General features: G+C 48.0%; 1 protein-coding gene across 5 annotated transcripts in view; it reads left to right on the top strand.

Moving 5' to 3' along the window:
• Positions 1–16,492, top strand: part of LOC132470481 (receptor-type tyrosine-protein phosphatase gamma-like) — a 289,677-nt gene that overhangs the window by 171,074 nt on the left and 102,111 nt on the right. For all 5 annotated transcript variants that reach the window (XM_060069138.1, XM_060069137.1, XM_060069135.1 and 2 more), the window contains exons 4-5: positions 877–1,025; positions 13,365–13,460. In XM_060069138.1, the coding sequence (XP_059925121.1) occupies positions 877–1,025; positions 13,365–13,460 (245 nt within the window). The remainder of the gene's footprint in view (positions 1–876; positions 1,026–13,364; positions 13,461–16,492) is intronic.

Consider the following 16,492-nt stretch of genomic DNA (forward strand, 5'->3'; position numbering starts at 1 on the left):
TTAAGCTGCAGCGGAAGAAGAACATTGTTTACCATGTAGCGTTAGCATCGTAGCGTTCGGCTGGTCTCCCTCGTAGCGTTCGGCTGTTTACCATAGCGTTAGCATCGTAGTGTTCGGCTGTTTATTATGTAGCGTTAGCATCGTAGTATTCCACGGTTCACCAAGCAGCTGTGAGGATAGAAGAGCAGCTGATGGCCACCGTGTTGTCGTCAAAGTTCACAACATGACGTCAAACAAACTGGCGTTAACTGAAGGGAAACTCTCCCATCGCCACAGCAGTCCAAACAGTTATGAGCTGTCTAACTTCGAGTATCCATATCAACATCTGTCAAGACGGGAAAGCAATGATCTCGGTTCTTCTGATGTATTTTCGCTCACTGATTACTGTGGATGAGTGATCCATCATGGAGTGTGATTGGATAGCAATGGGCCCAACTTCAAGGGCTTATTTTCTGTGTAAGAAGATCAGCTAAATAGCACAGCACTTCACACACTGTCTTGGATATTCAATTTACATTTTATTTTATCTTTTGAAAGTTACATTGCACAATTGTTACAATGACTTTGTAGAGCTGCTAATGTTTAGAGTTTTTCAATGCCATAATATCAACATTTATAAACATACATTATGGGTTTGGCATACCAAGCTGTCTTCCCTCTGTCTTCCTTCGGTCTTCCCTCTGTCTCCCCTCTCTCTTCCCTCCTTCTTCCCTCCTTCTTCCCTCTGTCTTCCCCCTCTCCTCCCTCTGTCTCCCCCCTGTTTCCCCTCTGTCTTCCCCCTTTCATCCTTCTGTCCTCCCTCCGTCTCCCCTCTGTTCCCCTCCGTGTGAGCGTGGGTCTAACGCCGCTCTCCTCTGCTCCTCTGCCCCTCCTCAGTGGCCATCATGCTGAGGGACGACTACTTTGTCCGAGGCGCCGGGCTGCCCGGGAGGTTCAAGGCGGAGAAGGTGGAGTTCCACTGGGGGCCCAGCAACGCCTCGGATGGCTCGGAGCACAGCGTCAACGGCCACCGCTACCCCGTGGAGGTGAGGACGGTGGGCTGGGGATGTGACCCTGCAGAGGTCAGCCCCCGTGTGGGTTCGGGGGGGGGGGGGGGGTACTTGGAGTTGAGGCGGGTGGGGGGCGGGGGGGATGTGTACCCTCGGAGGTCAGCCACTGTGTTGGGGGGGTCGTTGTTCCAGAGGAAGATAGAACATGAAAACGCTTCTCATATCCCCCCATGACACCTGGGTGCCCCCCAGCGGAACACAGAACATGATACTACTGCTACAATTTTTTAATCATAAGCATATATATATAAATATTTCAAATAATAAAAAAAACGATTCATTATTATCAGTATAATTTTTTTTGTATTTTACAATTTTTTTACAGAAATATTGTATCAAACAAAGTTAGTAAGATATTTCTTGCAAAGCACAGACCTCTTTCCCATGTGTCAAAGCGGATCCAACAGGTGTGAACAGGCTTTAGTGTACATGTTGTAAGGAGCATTGATTTACCCTGAGGATTACAAGGCCGTCCAGCTCTTCTATCGCTGTGCTATAGCTGGCTGTTCCCCTGGGCCCTGGCCTATCCATAGGAAGCAGCAAGCCTTCGAGCGCAGCTTAATACACATCCTTATAAACACTGGATACAACCCCCATGATGTACACATACAACTGAGTGAGGGACTCCATTCAGTATGCAACACACATCAGGTGAGGAGGTCAATACCGGACCTACTGTCCGATTCTATGTTCAATATTTTGTGTGTGTGTGCATGTGTGCGAATGAATGTGTTTGTGTATCATAGAAAAAGGAGAGATCAAGTAGAAGGTGGGTGTGTGTGTTGCATGTTTGTGTTTCTGTTTAATAGAGAATAAAATTGTGTGTGTGTGTGTGTGTGTGTGTGTGTGTGTGTGTGTGTGTGTGTGTGTGTGTGTGTGTGTGTGTGTGTGTGTGTGTGTGTGTGTGTGTGTGTGTGTGTGTGTGTGTGTGTGTGTGTGTTTGTGTCTGGTGTGTGTGTGTGCGTGTGTGGGGGGCCTTCTGTCATTCCCTTGCCATTCCCTTGAAGGTGCAGAATGTCAGCCATCTCTGGTCTGGACGTAGCGCCACCTCCGCGCGGCAGCCCGCCAAACTGATGAATATGTATTGTTTGACATTTGGTAGTCCACTGTGCTGACAGTTCAAGTCCTTGATTGAATATTTCTCCCCCCCGCATCTCGAAAAGACTTCCCCCTACCAGGCCTTCTACGGGGCGGTCCAATGGCCCCATCATCCATCTTCAAACAGCCTCACGCGGGCCGCTGCGTGAGGATCAATCTCAGGATTGATTTGCTGAAGTTTCCCCTATGAGCGCATACGGCTCTGTGTCCTTGTATTGCATAAGTATAGCATAGTTTTTTTTTAAGATTTATTTTTGAAGGATTTATCCTTTTTATTGAAGAGTGAGTAAGACATGAAGGTATGGATGGGGGGAAGACTTGCAACAAAGGACCACAGGCAGGAATCGAACCCCGGTTACTGTGTAGCCTCTAGCACCGCCTGCTCCTCTAAGAGCCCCTCTGCCCGCCGTGGGGGGGGGGACCGAACATGATGTGGGGGGGAACGCCCGCTCGATGGAACAGCCCAGCTACCGTCGTCAGGGCTCAACAGCAATGAGATATGAGCAGAGCTTGATTGCTTTGGTCTGGCACGGGATCTAGCGTGGTGGTACACTGGAGAACGTTATCTGTGTTGTGCTGCGAGCGCATCTTGCCGGAGTGGGAGAGGAGGCTGGCAGACGCAGGGCTCATACGCATGCAAAAGGACAGACGTCTGGACAACACAATAGAGAGGCCTTAACAACTGGAGCAAGAACACCTGGAGGGTGACACTAGCCCAACCACAAACACATTCATACATTCATTTATATATCTTTGTTGGTAAAAAACTGCTCAGCAGCTCAACAGATTAGAAATGTGTCAATACAGGCCTGAGGTTTTATCTGCACTTATGAAAAGTGGGAAAGCAAGCGAAAGAGGGGGAGTGGTCGTTAGAGGAGGGAGGGGCCACCTCTTCCTTGGGAGAGGGCCCTGCATGATTGACGCGTGATTCACTTTCCATCAAGTAATGGTAGTGTAATTGGGCCCTTGAATGGCATAATGAAGTAGTGGCCCTCATTCCCCCACACCTGCTGCATCAACCTTTGTGTCTTTATAATGAGAATAATACCACTGATTTATTATATGCAATATGACTTTGCTAGTTTGTAGAAAACACAAATATAGTAGTAGGCATAAGTTTAGGCACCCATGCTAAAGTTGATCTTTTGGAAATTGATCTTAATGCCTTAATTAAACAAATGAGGAACAATCCAATCTATAAGGACACCATTTTAATTTGTGAATGAATAATGTATCTTAAATAAATAAATGTTCTCCATTAAAATACAGGGTGCATAAGTATAGACACACCTATGTAAAATTCCCATAGAAGCAGGCAGATATTTATTTTTAAAAGCCAGTTATTTCATGGATCCAGGATACTATGCATCCTGATGAAGTCCCCTACTCCTTTGGAATTAAAATAGCCCCACATCACCACATACCCTTCACCATACCTAGAGATTGGCATGGCTGTTTTCAGTTTGCCTAATAGCTGTTAGTTAGCCTAATGATTTCTCAATGCAAATCAAGGTTTAGGCATAGGTCATCATTATGACGTTTAACATTTTGAAAATTTGTATTGTTCCTATTGTTACAAAATTGACTCACACGTCATGCATATCAGCAAATAAAGTTGGTTTGAACAAGTTTAGCTTGTGTTTGGGCTGTGTGGCCCGTCGGGCCTTTCTGTTGGACGGGACTCACAGAGTCAGTGAGTGTCTGGGAGCGTGAGTCTTGTCACCGCTGCCTGGAAGCTGAACCCTGACAACGCTTCAGCTACAACAATAACCCCTTTGGTCCGGCTGTCGGCGCTTTGAAATCCTCTCTGCCGGGATGATACTTCAGCCTATTTGCTAAATTCCAACATCTTCCATTTTCACTACCTTTTTTTGATTGACCATAAGAGTAAAAATCCCATGAAGGTAAAATACCAACCAATAACTTCTGTGCTGCTCACGAAGAAGATCGGCTCCAATCAGAGAGTCTTACAGAGCGTCTATTAGAGCGTCTTGTAGAGTGTCTTTTAGAGTGTCTTGGGGAGCGTCTTGTACAGCGTCTTGTAGAGCGTTTTGTAGAGCGTCTTACAGAGTGTCTTGTAGAGTGTCTTGTAGAGCGTTTTGTAGAGCGTCTTACAGAGTGTCTTGTAGAGCGTCTTACAGAGTGTCTTGTAGAGGGTCTTAATGTAGAGCGTCTTGCCGAGGGTCTTGTAGAGCGTCTTGCAGAGCTTCTTGTAGAGCTTCTTGCTGAGGGTCTTTTAGAGCGTCTTGCAGGGCTTCTTGTAGAGCTTCTTGCAGAGGGTCTTGTAGAGCGTCTTGCAGAGGGTCTTGAAGTGCGTCTCGGGGAGCGGCTTTAAGAGCGGGAGCCTCCTCCCGGGGATCAGGGGTCCGTTCCTGTGTGTGGTGCAGCCCCCAGCCCTCAGAGCAAAGCGTTATCAGCTCCGTCTCCCCGTTCCATTCATCCGGTCTCACAGGCTCTCGCCAAGCATGGGGCTTTTTATTTTATCCCCCCCACTCCCAAGAACCAAACGTGATAAACGAGAGGAGTGAATGATGAAAAGAAGAGGGGGCGCAGCGAGAGAGGGGTGTGGAGGTGTGTGTGTGTGTGTGTGTGTGTGTGTGTGTGTGTGTGTGTGTGTGTGTGTGTGTGTGTGTGTGTGTGTGTGTGTGTGTGTGTGTGTGTGTGTGTGTGTGTGTGTGTGTGTGTGTGTGTGGCGCCGCAACTTGCTCTGCCAACCTAAACCCACCTGCCTAGATAAAAGCGGCTCTGTAAATTAACACTCGATAGGGGGGCTAAGGAACTAGGGTGGCGGGCTGTTGGTATGTGTGGCTGTTCAATCTCACCAATGCCGGTTCTCATTCCCGCACGACACACACACACAGCCACACGCACACAGGCACGCATGCAGCCCCACAAATACGCACACACGCAGGTCTAAACACAGACACACACACACACACACACACACACACACACACACACACACACACACACACACACACACACACACACACACACACACACACACACACACACACAGAAAGACAAATGCAGCAACAGACACACACACACGTGTACACCCAGCTCCTCGCCTTGCTGCAGGTTTCACAGATAAAGACGTGTCATTGATGAATGGGATTTTATTTCCCATCAACCTTTGCTGCGTGGGAAATGGAAAGCACATCCCAGCCCTAAATCATCAGATGAATAATGATAACAGCAGGGCAGCGGCTCCATCCCTCTGCCCGTTTGTCTGCTAACTGCCGCATTCACACTGTTTGTTTTCCTTAGTCCTGCCGCTGCCTCCCAATCGCCGCATCCCCGCGTCGCCCGCCACCGAGGCTAAGAAACCCGCCGAGCCGGCACACAATGAATCTGCAAACGTCTGCGTCTCATCATAATGTGAATTCGCAACGGCAACGCACATTATGCACATCGCAAAACAAAGTCAGCAGCAGACCTTACTCTAACTTAGAAACATGTGCAAGTAATACTGCTCACTATACACTGCATGAACCAGGGCCTTAAAAACATGCATAGTATTAATGCTCTGTACAGTACATGAACCCTGGTTTTTCTACATATTTTTTATCACCATACTGTTCATGAACCCTGGTGTTTCTACATATTTATTATCACCGTACCGTTCATGAACCCTGGTATTGTCAGCAGCATGTTGTCCGGTCCAGGAGCCACGGTGTACCGTGTGGATCTTGGCCCCGGGCCCTCTCCTCTGCCGTATCGGTTCTCCTCTGCAGCTGACACGTCTATTAGTCATTCGTAGTTCCAAGATAAACAGGATGTTAATCTGTCAAACACCGTTATTCCTTGGGAACATAAATTGCTGTGATAAAAGTTTATTTTGCGCGTTGTTTAGTGTCTTTGAACCCACAACTCTTTGTTTGGCTTTGTTTCGTTTTTACAACGCCATGAATCCCCGCCCTACAAGCCGTTCATTAAATTAGCTTTGATTACAGAAACACAGCCATCGTAATGAGGCGAGGCTTGCCAAACATGCCATGGCCCATTCCACCTGGGCCCAGTAGAGATCCTAGCAACCGCAGGACCACCGGACATGTCATTTACATTTAAGGAATTTTGCTGCCGCTTAACCAAAACGACTAACAACCATTCCTAAACACATTCACATACCGAGTCAGCTCGTCAGGAGCACTCAGGGGGAGGCGTCTTGCTCATGGAGACGAGCTAGCAACCTTCCAGTTACAAGTCAACCCGCTCTACCTCCTGAGCTACAGTCAGGAGGTAGAGCGGGTTTCTGCCTGTCATTTGCTCGGGTTTCTGCCTGTCGTTGGAAACCTAGTGAGGGACATGTCTTTCAGGGTACATCATCCGGACGTCAAACTTTTGCTGTCCTTGGAGTGCTCTTAGGTGTCCATGGAGTGCACTCGTCTCCTCTCCTCGGAGGTACCAGGTTCTCTGTGCTTCAGAGAGATCTTCCCTTCATGGCCTCTCATCTGGAAGCTAGGATACAGGAGCTCAAATGCTACTGTGGTCGGCTGGAGATGACAGCCTCTGCTGTGCATCTCTACGTTTGAGTGTTTCTGGATGTTAATGGGTATTCATCATATGATGCCTCTGCATCTAAAGGCATTTTAGTTCTTCTTTCTGGTAAGAACACAATCCCATCATCCAATAGCACGGAGAACACATGCTTTGTAAGTGCGTGTGTTTGTCCGTGCGTGCTTACTTGCGTTTGTCCTGTGTGAGTGCATGCGTGTGTGCGTGCGTGCATGCATACATTCGTGCCTTCGTTTGTGTGTGCGTGCATGCCCGTGTGCGTGTGTGGGTGTCAGCAGCATGCCGTCAGCTGTCTGGATGAGTGGCAACACAATGAAAACATGCCAGCGGGACGAAGGGAAAGGGGGAAATTGTTCTAAATCACTGTCGGCTGGAGCAGAGCTCGCGCCGCGCCGCTTGCCCGGCGCTGGAACAAAGGAAATGTTTTCCTCTCTCTCCCTGTGACTGCAGAGTACAACAGTAATTACCTCCCCTCCCCTCCCCACACTCAACAAATAAATAATCAGTAAATGACAGCAGCCCCACCCCTCCCTCTCTGCCGTGGTCTCATTAGGCCCCCGCCCCTTCTGATCTGCTTATCAGGTCCCGTCTCTTTCACACTCTCCTCGTCTCTTTCTCCATCGCTCCGCTCCTCCTGCTCGTTTTTTAACATTTATGTTTCAAAGCTAATTGAAGACAACCGGTCTGAGATCGCATCCGTCTCTCTGCTTGTCTGCTGACTGCATGAGCGTCCGTCCCCAAAAAGAGGGAGTGTGTGTATGAGCACACTGTAAAAGTAATTCATAGACCTGCCAGCGCTGGGAGAAAGTGAAGGGAAGACGCAGACACAGACCTACACACACAGGTGTAACCACACACAATCGTGCAAACACACACACATGCACAGACATAGACCCAGTGGCACACACACACACACACAGTCACACACACAGACACACAGACTCACAGACACACGCAAAGATGCACACACACACAAATACACACATGAATCTTTCGTTTTGTTGTTCTTTTTGTGTCGTTGTTTTAGACTTTTTTCCCACACAAAGCGAGCAGCGCCACACACTCCTTCTGCCGCGTGAGGAACATGGAGGGGAATTGAAAAAAGGCCAGTGGTGACACTCTGACCTACTTTGAAGAAAATGCGTTTAGGCGGTTTGGTGGGCTTGTGTGTTTGTGAGTGCCAGGATGAAGATAGGGCAGGGCAGGGTGGGGTAAGAGGTGGTTGGGTGGAGATGAAGGTGGAGCTGTGAGAATACACGGAGGATGGCCAGCAGTGACTTCAGTCCCCTGCCGTTGTTCTTCATGGACCAACTTTCTTCTTCTCTAGTGTCGAGGGCAAGGGGGTCTGAACCACACAAACACACACATGCACACACACACAGGCACGCACACACACACATACACACACATACATACACACAAGCACACAAACACACACACAGGCACACACACACACATACAGGCACACACGTGCTGACAGAAGTCTGCATATAAATAGACAAACACACACACATGCACAGACAGGGGTTGTAAGGACAAGCCCATCCTGCGGGGATATTTGCCCCAGGAGGTTCAGATCAGCTTTCTGAGCCCTGTGGCGGGGGGGGGTGGGGAACATCACCTCCCATCATCCTCAGATAAGCCCCCACCCCTGGGGGGCAGTCTAAAACAAGGCAGAGCAGGCGTGGCAGGGGGTGGAGGAGGGAGAGGAGATGGAGGAGGAGTGGGAGGAGGAGAAGATGGAGCAGGAGAGGAAGGAGAGGAGGAGAGGAAAGGGAGGAGATGGAAGCCACACAAGGCCCCCCTAACACCCGGAGCAGTAATGCTGTTTGTCATCTGGCTGCTCGTTCTGCCCTGTCCCTCATCACCAGGGGGCTAGACCACTCTGCTGTCTACCGGTGGACAGCAGAGTGGTCTACTACTAGACGGGTACGGACAGGAATGATCATAAATCAACCATTTACCTGCTGCTGGGCGCTGGTAGAGTATTAATATTATTAGTAATTAATAAAGCTAGTTGTGTGGTGACTGCTCAAGTAGATTTGCTCTCAACAAACATTTTACCTGCTGATTAGGTTTGAATGAAAATAAGATGGTGTGATACTGTTTGGAATGCTTTGTTGAATCAATCCAGTTTATGAGTAAATATCCTATCAAGGAAAAGAGAAAAATAAATCATCTCAGCTTGTGTTGACCTTTATGCCAGCAGTCAACATTAATGCTTTGTGTTCGTGTTTCAGTAAAACAAACTTCCAACACGGCCCCCTTGCACCACTCCCCCTCCACTCCTGCACTTACTTAATTATATATGAAAGGATGGAGATTGATGGAGAAAGTTGAGGAATTGCCTTCCAGGACTGAGTCCATCCATTTTCTCTGGCCTTTCCCACCCTCCAGCTCATAATTGAATAAAGCATGAAGTCAGATGAATTGCTTGTCATTCAGAGTTGGTTCAGAGACTGATGGGAAGAGCCAGGAGCCAGAGAGCTTATAACAGCTGGAAGTCCACATGACGTTATCTGTCTGTTTGGGTCTTATCAACGCTCACATACATCTTCATTAATGCCAGCTCTCTAAAACTGTTGCCTGGACCCTGATACCTCTAAGTTACAGGACTATAGTACTCTTATTGTTGTAAAATATTAACTCATTAAAGGTCTTGTTAGCAGTATCTTCCTACTGTCGATACTGATCCTTCTCTGCTACACGGTCAGCACCAGCACACCAACGAGCGATGTGAGGGATGATGACGTGACCCAGAAATCACTAAATCACAATGTTTCCCCCAGACATACTGGAGATCTTCAAAGTTTGGATCAACATAAGAAACTTCTCCAGCAGCCCCCCCTCTACTTAATGGCCCACTGCCCCCCCCCCCCCCCTCCCAACACCACTCAGAGTATCCATAATAATGATGTATTAAAACGTCAGCCGCACATGCTGGCTGATGAATCACCTCCACCTGTTAGTGCTGGATGGGTGCCAGCTGACCCGGAGTAATGCTGCATGTGGACCACGTCTCTGCTGGACTGTGACCTGAGAGGGTGTGGGGGGGGGAGGGGGCTGTGGACCACATCTCTGCTGGACTGTGACCTGAGAGGGTGTGGGGGGGGGGGGAGGGGGCTGTGGACCACGTCTCTGCTGGGCTGAGACCGATGGTAGAGGGGGGATAGGGCTGTGCTGATCTGCCCATCTATGTACTAAAACACGGAGGTTGCAGAAGCAATATGTTGATGTTTGCATAGCATCACAGTCAGCACACACTTACCTGGATCCACGTCCGACCCAGTTTATAGGCTCTCTTAATCTCAGCTGTCTTCCACGGCTCTCAGTGGTGGAGGCTGTACACAGTGGGACAGACTCAGACCTCCTCTCCGTGGTGGAGGCTGTACACAGTGGGACAGACTCAGACCTCCTCTCCGTGGTGGAGGCTGTACACAGTGGGACAGACTCAGACCTCCTCTCCGTGGTGGAGGCTGTACACAGTGGGACAGACTCAGACCTCCTCTCTGAGGTGGAGGCTGTACACAGTGGGACAGACTCAGACCTCCTCTCTGTGGTGGAGGCTGTGTACACAGTTGGACAGACTCAGACCTCCTCTCTGTGGTGGAGGCTGTACACAGTGGGACAGACTCAGACCTCCTCTCTGGGGCAGAGGGGGGACATAGTGGGACAGACTCAGAGCTCAGCATCACACCTCTGCAGGCGATACGGCTTCAGACGGTGAGGTAAAGGTATATGGGGTCTAGGGGTGGAGGAGGTCCAGACGTCCCCTCCCAGAGTGGAGGAGGTCCAGACGTCCCCTTCCAGGTGTTAGGATGATTGTGGGGCTCCTTTGCTCCGTAGCGGCCTGGCGGGCATAGCCCCCCCGCTGGGCCGTCTCCAGATAGGACCGCTGGATATCCCAGGCAGGCGCTCCGGCAGGAAGCGTGACACAGTGTAACAAGTGGACCCCCGCCCGCCCCCACGCAGTGGAGGGAGTCCCCTGCTCTGCCACTTCAACGCCCAGAGAAATAGACGAGGGGAGGAGAGTGTTTCAGTGTGAGAGGCTGTGAGGCGGTCGGACCCCCACTCCCCCCCCGCCCGTTATATTCATTTATTCTCCCCAGTAGCAGGATCAGCAGCAGGAGTACCCTCACACCCCCTGGAGGCTGATAGCTAGATGGACAGGGGGTTACCTACTTAATCTGTGTGTGTGTCTCTCTCTCTCGCTCTCTCGATCTGTCTCTCTCATATCCATCTCTCGTTTCCTCTTGCTGACACTCTTCAAAGTGCCGCTCAACCCAAAGCCTTGTTTTTATCTTTAAGACATATTCGTATTTCATCCCCTTCTGTCCGTTTATGAAACAATACCGGAATAAAAAGGAGAATGGGGTTTGAAACCCTTTGTTTTGGCCGGTCTCCCCACCCAGCCGGGTCGAGGAGCTCAGACCCGTCTGGTCTGAACTCAGGTCCTGCTCTCTCTGGGACCCCATGGTCCTCTTCAGAGGCCCGTCCCAATGAAGTGGCGCGGTTTCACAGGGGGGGTCCCCACCCTTGGGGTGTTCTGCGTCAGAATCACTCATTACATCATTCTGAAGCAATTCCTGCTCAGAAGATGACCAAGTGGGTTTGAGCTGTAACAATGGAGATAACCCCCTCCCCCTCCTTCCTGGAGCAGGCAGCCAAAGTGCTTTTATTAAAGTCTCGGGTCTTGAATTGAGCTGATAAAGGGGTTAACAGATCTACCTTCAGGGGTTTGCTCTGCGTAGCTGTGGTCCAGGGGCTGGGGCCGGCAGGTCTGTGCTCCAGTGTGTTGGAACTTGGGACTCGGGAGTTGGAAAGTCAACATTGTTTAGACCGAACCATAAAGATAATCATCATCATCGTCATCATCATGATCATCATCAACAACATCATCGTCATCATCAACAATAACATCATAGTCATCACGCAGGTCATACAAACTAGGACTTGTGTGTGGAACCCATTCGGGACTCAACCGACATTTGTCTGTAGTAACATTAGAAGAAGTAGTTATAGTAGATTATTCGGAATCTCTCTGATCGCTGCAGTCATTACATGTGTAACGGACGCTTAACCAGCTCACCACCATCAAACTGCTTCATCTTCTCTGTTCATTCAATGTCCATCTTTGTTGGCTCTGTGTTAACCTTGCAGTACTTTGCAACCTCTCTCTCGATTAGCAAAACAAATCTATAATATTGTCCTCTTTGTTTCCTCTGAGCTCCGGTTCCAGCGTTCATTGAGGGGAGCGTATTGCTTTTATGAACAGAGTCTGCTGGAGATATTGAATTGGCCTCTGCTAAAAACTCAGTGTTTGCTGTGCAAACAGATGAAAAAGGGATACATACAGCTTTTTGTGCCATACACCCAAGGATTAGCAAGCCGCAGAATATGCTACTCCAGTAATATTGACAATGTTGATTTTGGCAAGTACTAGGGACAGAACATGGCTTTTGGCAGGAGACAATGTGTTCTCCTACACAACAAAATCTGCCAGAGCTTTTATATAAACAATTGGACAAATGAATATGCACACACACAGAATCTCACACACATACATAACACACACACACACACACACACACACACACACACACACACACACACACACACACACACACACACACACACACACACACACACACACACACACACACACACACGCACACACTCTGACTCCATGTTCCTGTCCCTGTTGTTGTTCTCTCGTTCCCTCTCACTCAGGGGTGTTGAGCATTTGATTCCCATTTCAAAGCCTTCTCCGTGAAATACAGTGTCATGTTCAGGTGGGAGGTATCTGCTGCAACTGGGTTGGGGCCATTGGAGCCAGTGATCTGTGGACTTGCAGTAGTACCGTATTGATAAGATGTATGGGACAAGGTGTTTTTCCTGGATAGTGGGGTTGTCTTATATTCGGGGTCTAGACTTTTAAATCTCAATATAAAATATAAAGACAATCAATTTCGATTTAAGTTTCTTGGAATCAATATTTTCATCTGGTTCCATGCTACTTCCTTCCCCCCCAGAGCAGGCCCTAACAGTTTCGTGTTTTGCAGATAGCAGACATTAGCAGACTGCGTCACTGTTTACATCTTGAGGTGCTTGCACACCGCCGCTCGGCAACCGCCCTGATAACCGCCTCGCTGCCGGAGGGTTCAGCGCGGCGGTGTGAAACCAGCTTTAAGTTCCACCCTGTTCCTGTCCTATGAACTCTTGGGTTGGATGATCTCAGTGAAGGTTATCTACCGCAGTGTGACTCACCTCCACACCTCTCCTCTGAAGAGGACAGAGTGCCTGCATACTCTAATCCTCACGCCACTGGGCTTGATAAAGGGGGGGTGGTCTTATATCGGGGTGGTTTTGTATTGGGGTCAATACGGTGTATTGTTGTGCTACAAAGCTATTTCATATGCAATAGTTATGCATGATACATTAAATCATGTATCATTTAATGTATGATTTATAGAAAAGATCAAAAGAGAGAAATGCTACACTATTGGGTACTGAGTTGTTGTAACACATCATAACGTATCAAATTGTCTGTCAATTGATGTGAACTTTCAGGGCCACTGGAGAGTCTTCCCCTTGAAGAATGCATGTAATGAACATGTATGAGATGAGGTCGGGGGCCGTGCTGGTGTTCATCTTTCGCCTTTCTCTCCTCTTTTGCCTTTCTCTCCTCTCTCCTAACAGATGCAGATCTACATGTACAACTCGGACGACTTTGACAGCCTAGCCGCGGCCATCCGGGAGAAGAGGACGGTGGCCGCCATGGCCGTGTTCTTCCAGGTGAGCGCTGCATGGGGTCTTTGTTCCCAAGCTGGTCTTTGTTGATAGGCATATGGGTCTAGTGGTCCCTTTATGCCCACGGTTCATTATTCATTGTGTCTGTAAGCGGCTCAGAACCGTTGTCCAGCGGTCCTCCAGAGCAGCTTGGGGAAGTGTGTGTCAGCGTTCAGGTGTTGGGTTTTCGTTATTTCTTTCCCATGCCAATTACGACCAATCCCATAGCCCACACTAGCTGGTTGGCCCTTAGGTTGGGAAACGGTTAGGTTCAGGTATTGTTCAGATATCAGGGACTAAAATGAAAGGTCGGAAATGGTAAGTAGATATGATTTCAGTTGGTTAAGTTTATAAATGCTTCTATTTCATGACAGACTGTGTTACCTTTATGTGTACATGTAGAAGTGGCATTGCGTTGGGTTAAGTTTATGTATGGTTAGGTGGATTTCTGACCACAGATAAACATCCGCCCTGTGGAGCTAGCCCAGGAGATTAACTGTTCAAGTGGAGCAGAGCGATGGAAGGATATCTTAACACTGTACTCCCCAACGGAAGGGACGCCACTCATATACACTTAGTCCCTCTTCCTCCCTCTCGGCCCATTGATTTGAGTAGTGGGTGTACTGGTATAATTGTTAATTCCATCACTCTCAATTGGCAGGAATAAAAGTTCATTTGAGGCCATTGGTTGCCTAAGTGGGCTTTAACTTGGCCCATTAACCCTGTGTTAATATTCTCCCTCTCGCTTTATTCTCTTTCCAACTCACTCGGAAAGGGGAAAGGGAAAATTGTCTCGCAATATGTGGGCATTTATTTTCTGTCCACAATCAAACTGAAATTGGCCTTTCAGGACTAATTTCCTCCAATTAGAGCCCTCCTACTCCGACCTCATGTCAACTAGAATGCGTCAAACCAGGCCCCTCGCTGTTTTCAAACACTGCATTTATTTGTAAAAGTTGCTCTGAGAAACAAAGGAACAAACAGTCCCCCTCGTCAGAGTGTGTCCACTGCTGTAAGGGAGGCCTGTGCGTGAACATTGATGAAACACCTCACCTGAGGGCCCCAGCAGGGGATCGAGGAACATCCCCTGGACACCAGGGGGTTGGTGAAGGGCAACCACAACGCAGTCAAACAAAATGCTCACCTTACCTGAAGGGGCAAAATTGGTGGTGCCTCCTGCTTATCTTCTGTTTGGAATATTCCTCCCCCGAACCTCCACCACTGTAAGCTATTTACTATTATATTCATTCTATTTACCCTTTATTTGTTTTCTTTACTCTTATTTACCATCTCTCTTGCTTTAGCCTGGCCCAGTGCAGCCTGTGCTTCCGTGGCAGACCTTAAAGATTTATTTGAACCCCTGCCAATAACTGGGCTTTCAGGGATCTCCTGAGGTTCTCTCCTAGGTCCTCTCCTAGTTACCCACTTTTGTCGCCATGCAAACAGGCTGTGTGTTTGGGCTCCATTCCTCAGAAGGGTGTTTCTCTTGATTCGCTGCTGCGCTTCTTCAGATTCAGATTCAGATTCAGAAAACTTTATTGTCTGTCGTAACAGAAAATCATCTTAACATGCTCAAACACAGAGTTGTTCTGCAGTAACCTCCAGGAGTGAACACAGGCCCACTGCTACACCGGTGGGTCTTCTCTTACTGGATGTCCAAAGCTACATGCGTCATCCACTAAAGGTTCACCCTATCTTTCCCCCACTACTGTAGCTAGATGACTATGTTGCAGTCGAGGGGAGGATGGTATGATAGTTTCTGGTGCATCTCAGTGCCCTTTGGCCCGTGCTGTGTCCACACTGATCTGTAACAATCACCCCCTTCTGATTCACAGAGGCCCTCCTACCAACAGAACAAACAGTGATTTGATGTTCTATCATGTCCTCTAAGGTAACATGATGTAGATGCACAGGGTGGCTCTCCCTCAACATGTCCTCGCATATGTTCCTGATTAAAGCATCAGGCACTATTGGGAATATGCCCTATGTTTGTGTTTCATCTGGTTGTTGGAACTAAAAGTAATCAGATAAGAAAATACATCCAAACTTTACCTTTACATATTTAAATATTTGGAAGTAATTTAACCAGCTTCATAAAAATATCTGAATTCAAAGTGAATTCAGCATTTATATAGAATTGTTCCTACATTAATTATTTTATTGACGTGGGAAAAAACACAACGTACAATGTAAATCAATGTAAAAGGACCTTGATTTAAAGCTTTAACCTATAGTTTTACGTTATCTAAATTAAATTCATATATCGATGACTTTCATCATTTCTATAGGACCTACTGGCACCTGACACAACACAGGCCAGTAAAAGACAACTTACACAATACAGACCACTAGAGGCCACCTCACACAATACAGGCCAGTACAGGCCACCTCACACAATACAGGCCAGTAAAGGCCCCTGTAGTTGATACATAAAGGGTGAAGTGGTGGGTATTATGTCACTCTAGTGCCCCACCTCACTTTACACACTGGACCTTGAAGTGAGGAATATAAACGCCTTCCTACATATCACTATTAATTACATGGTACTGCTGGAATTGTCAATTTAAAGGCATTTCCGGCCTTTAAATATAATTAATAAATCTTAAGGCAAGGATAGTATTCACTTATATACGCTCACCAGTGGCGGCTGGTGGTTTTTAAAGTGAGGGAGGAAGGACTGCGTGCTTGGTTGCCATTGGCCTGCTTGCACTGTTGGTGTATGGTGGCATAAGAATGTGAGACTCAAGTTGTTTCAGGGTGTTTTGGTGAACTACAAAAAATGAATGGGAGTCAACGGAGGCTGCGGGAGGACGTTCCTCCCTGAAGTAATTGTCAATAGGCGATAGGGGGTGCTAATGTCCCTTTAGCCAGGGAAACGCACATTATATATTCAAAGGCAATAAAGTAGTCATATTTAAGGGCATTAATTCATTACAATAGTCTGGACAATCTACATTTTTTATTCTCAACAATGTTAGGGCGGATCTTCCTCCCTCTCCTCAATGGAGAAGCCTCCACTGACGCTCACACAGAATACC

Source organism: Gadus macrocephalus, chromosome 13 (assembly GCF_031168955.1).
Source record: "Gadus macrocephalus chromosome 13, ASM3116895v1".
NCBI classification, from domain to species: domain Eukaryota; kingdom Metazoa; phylum Chordata; class Actinopteri; order Gadiformes; family Gadidae; genus Gadus; species Gadus macrocephalus.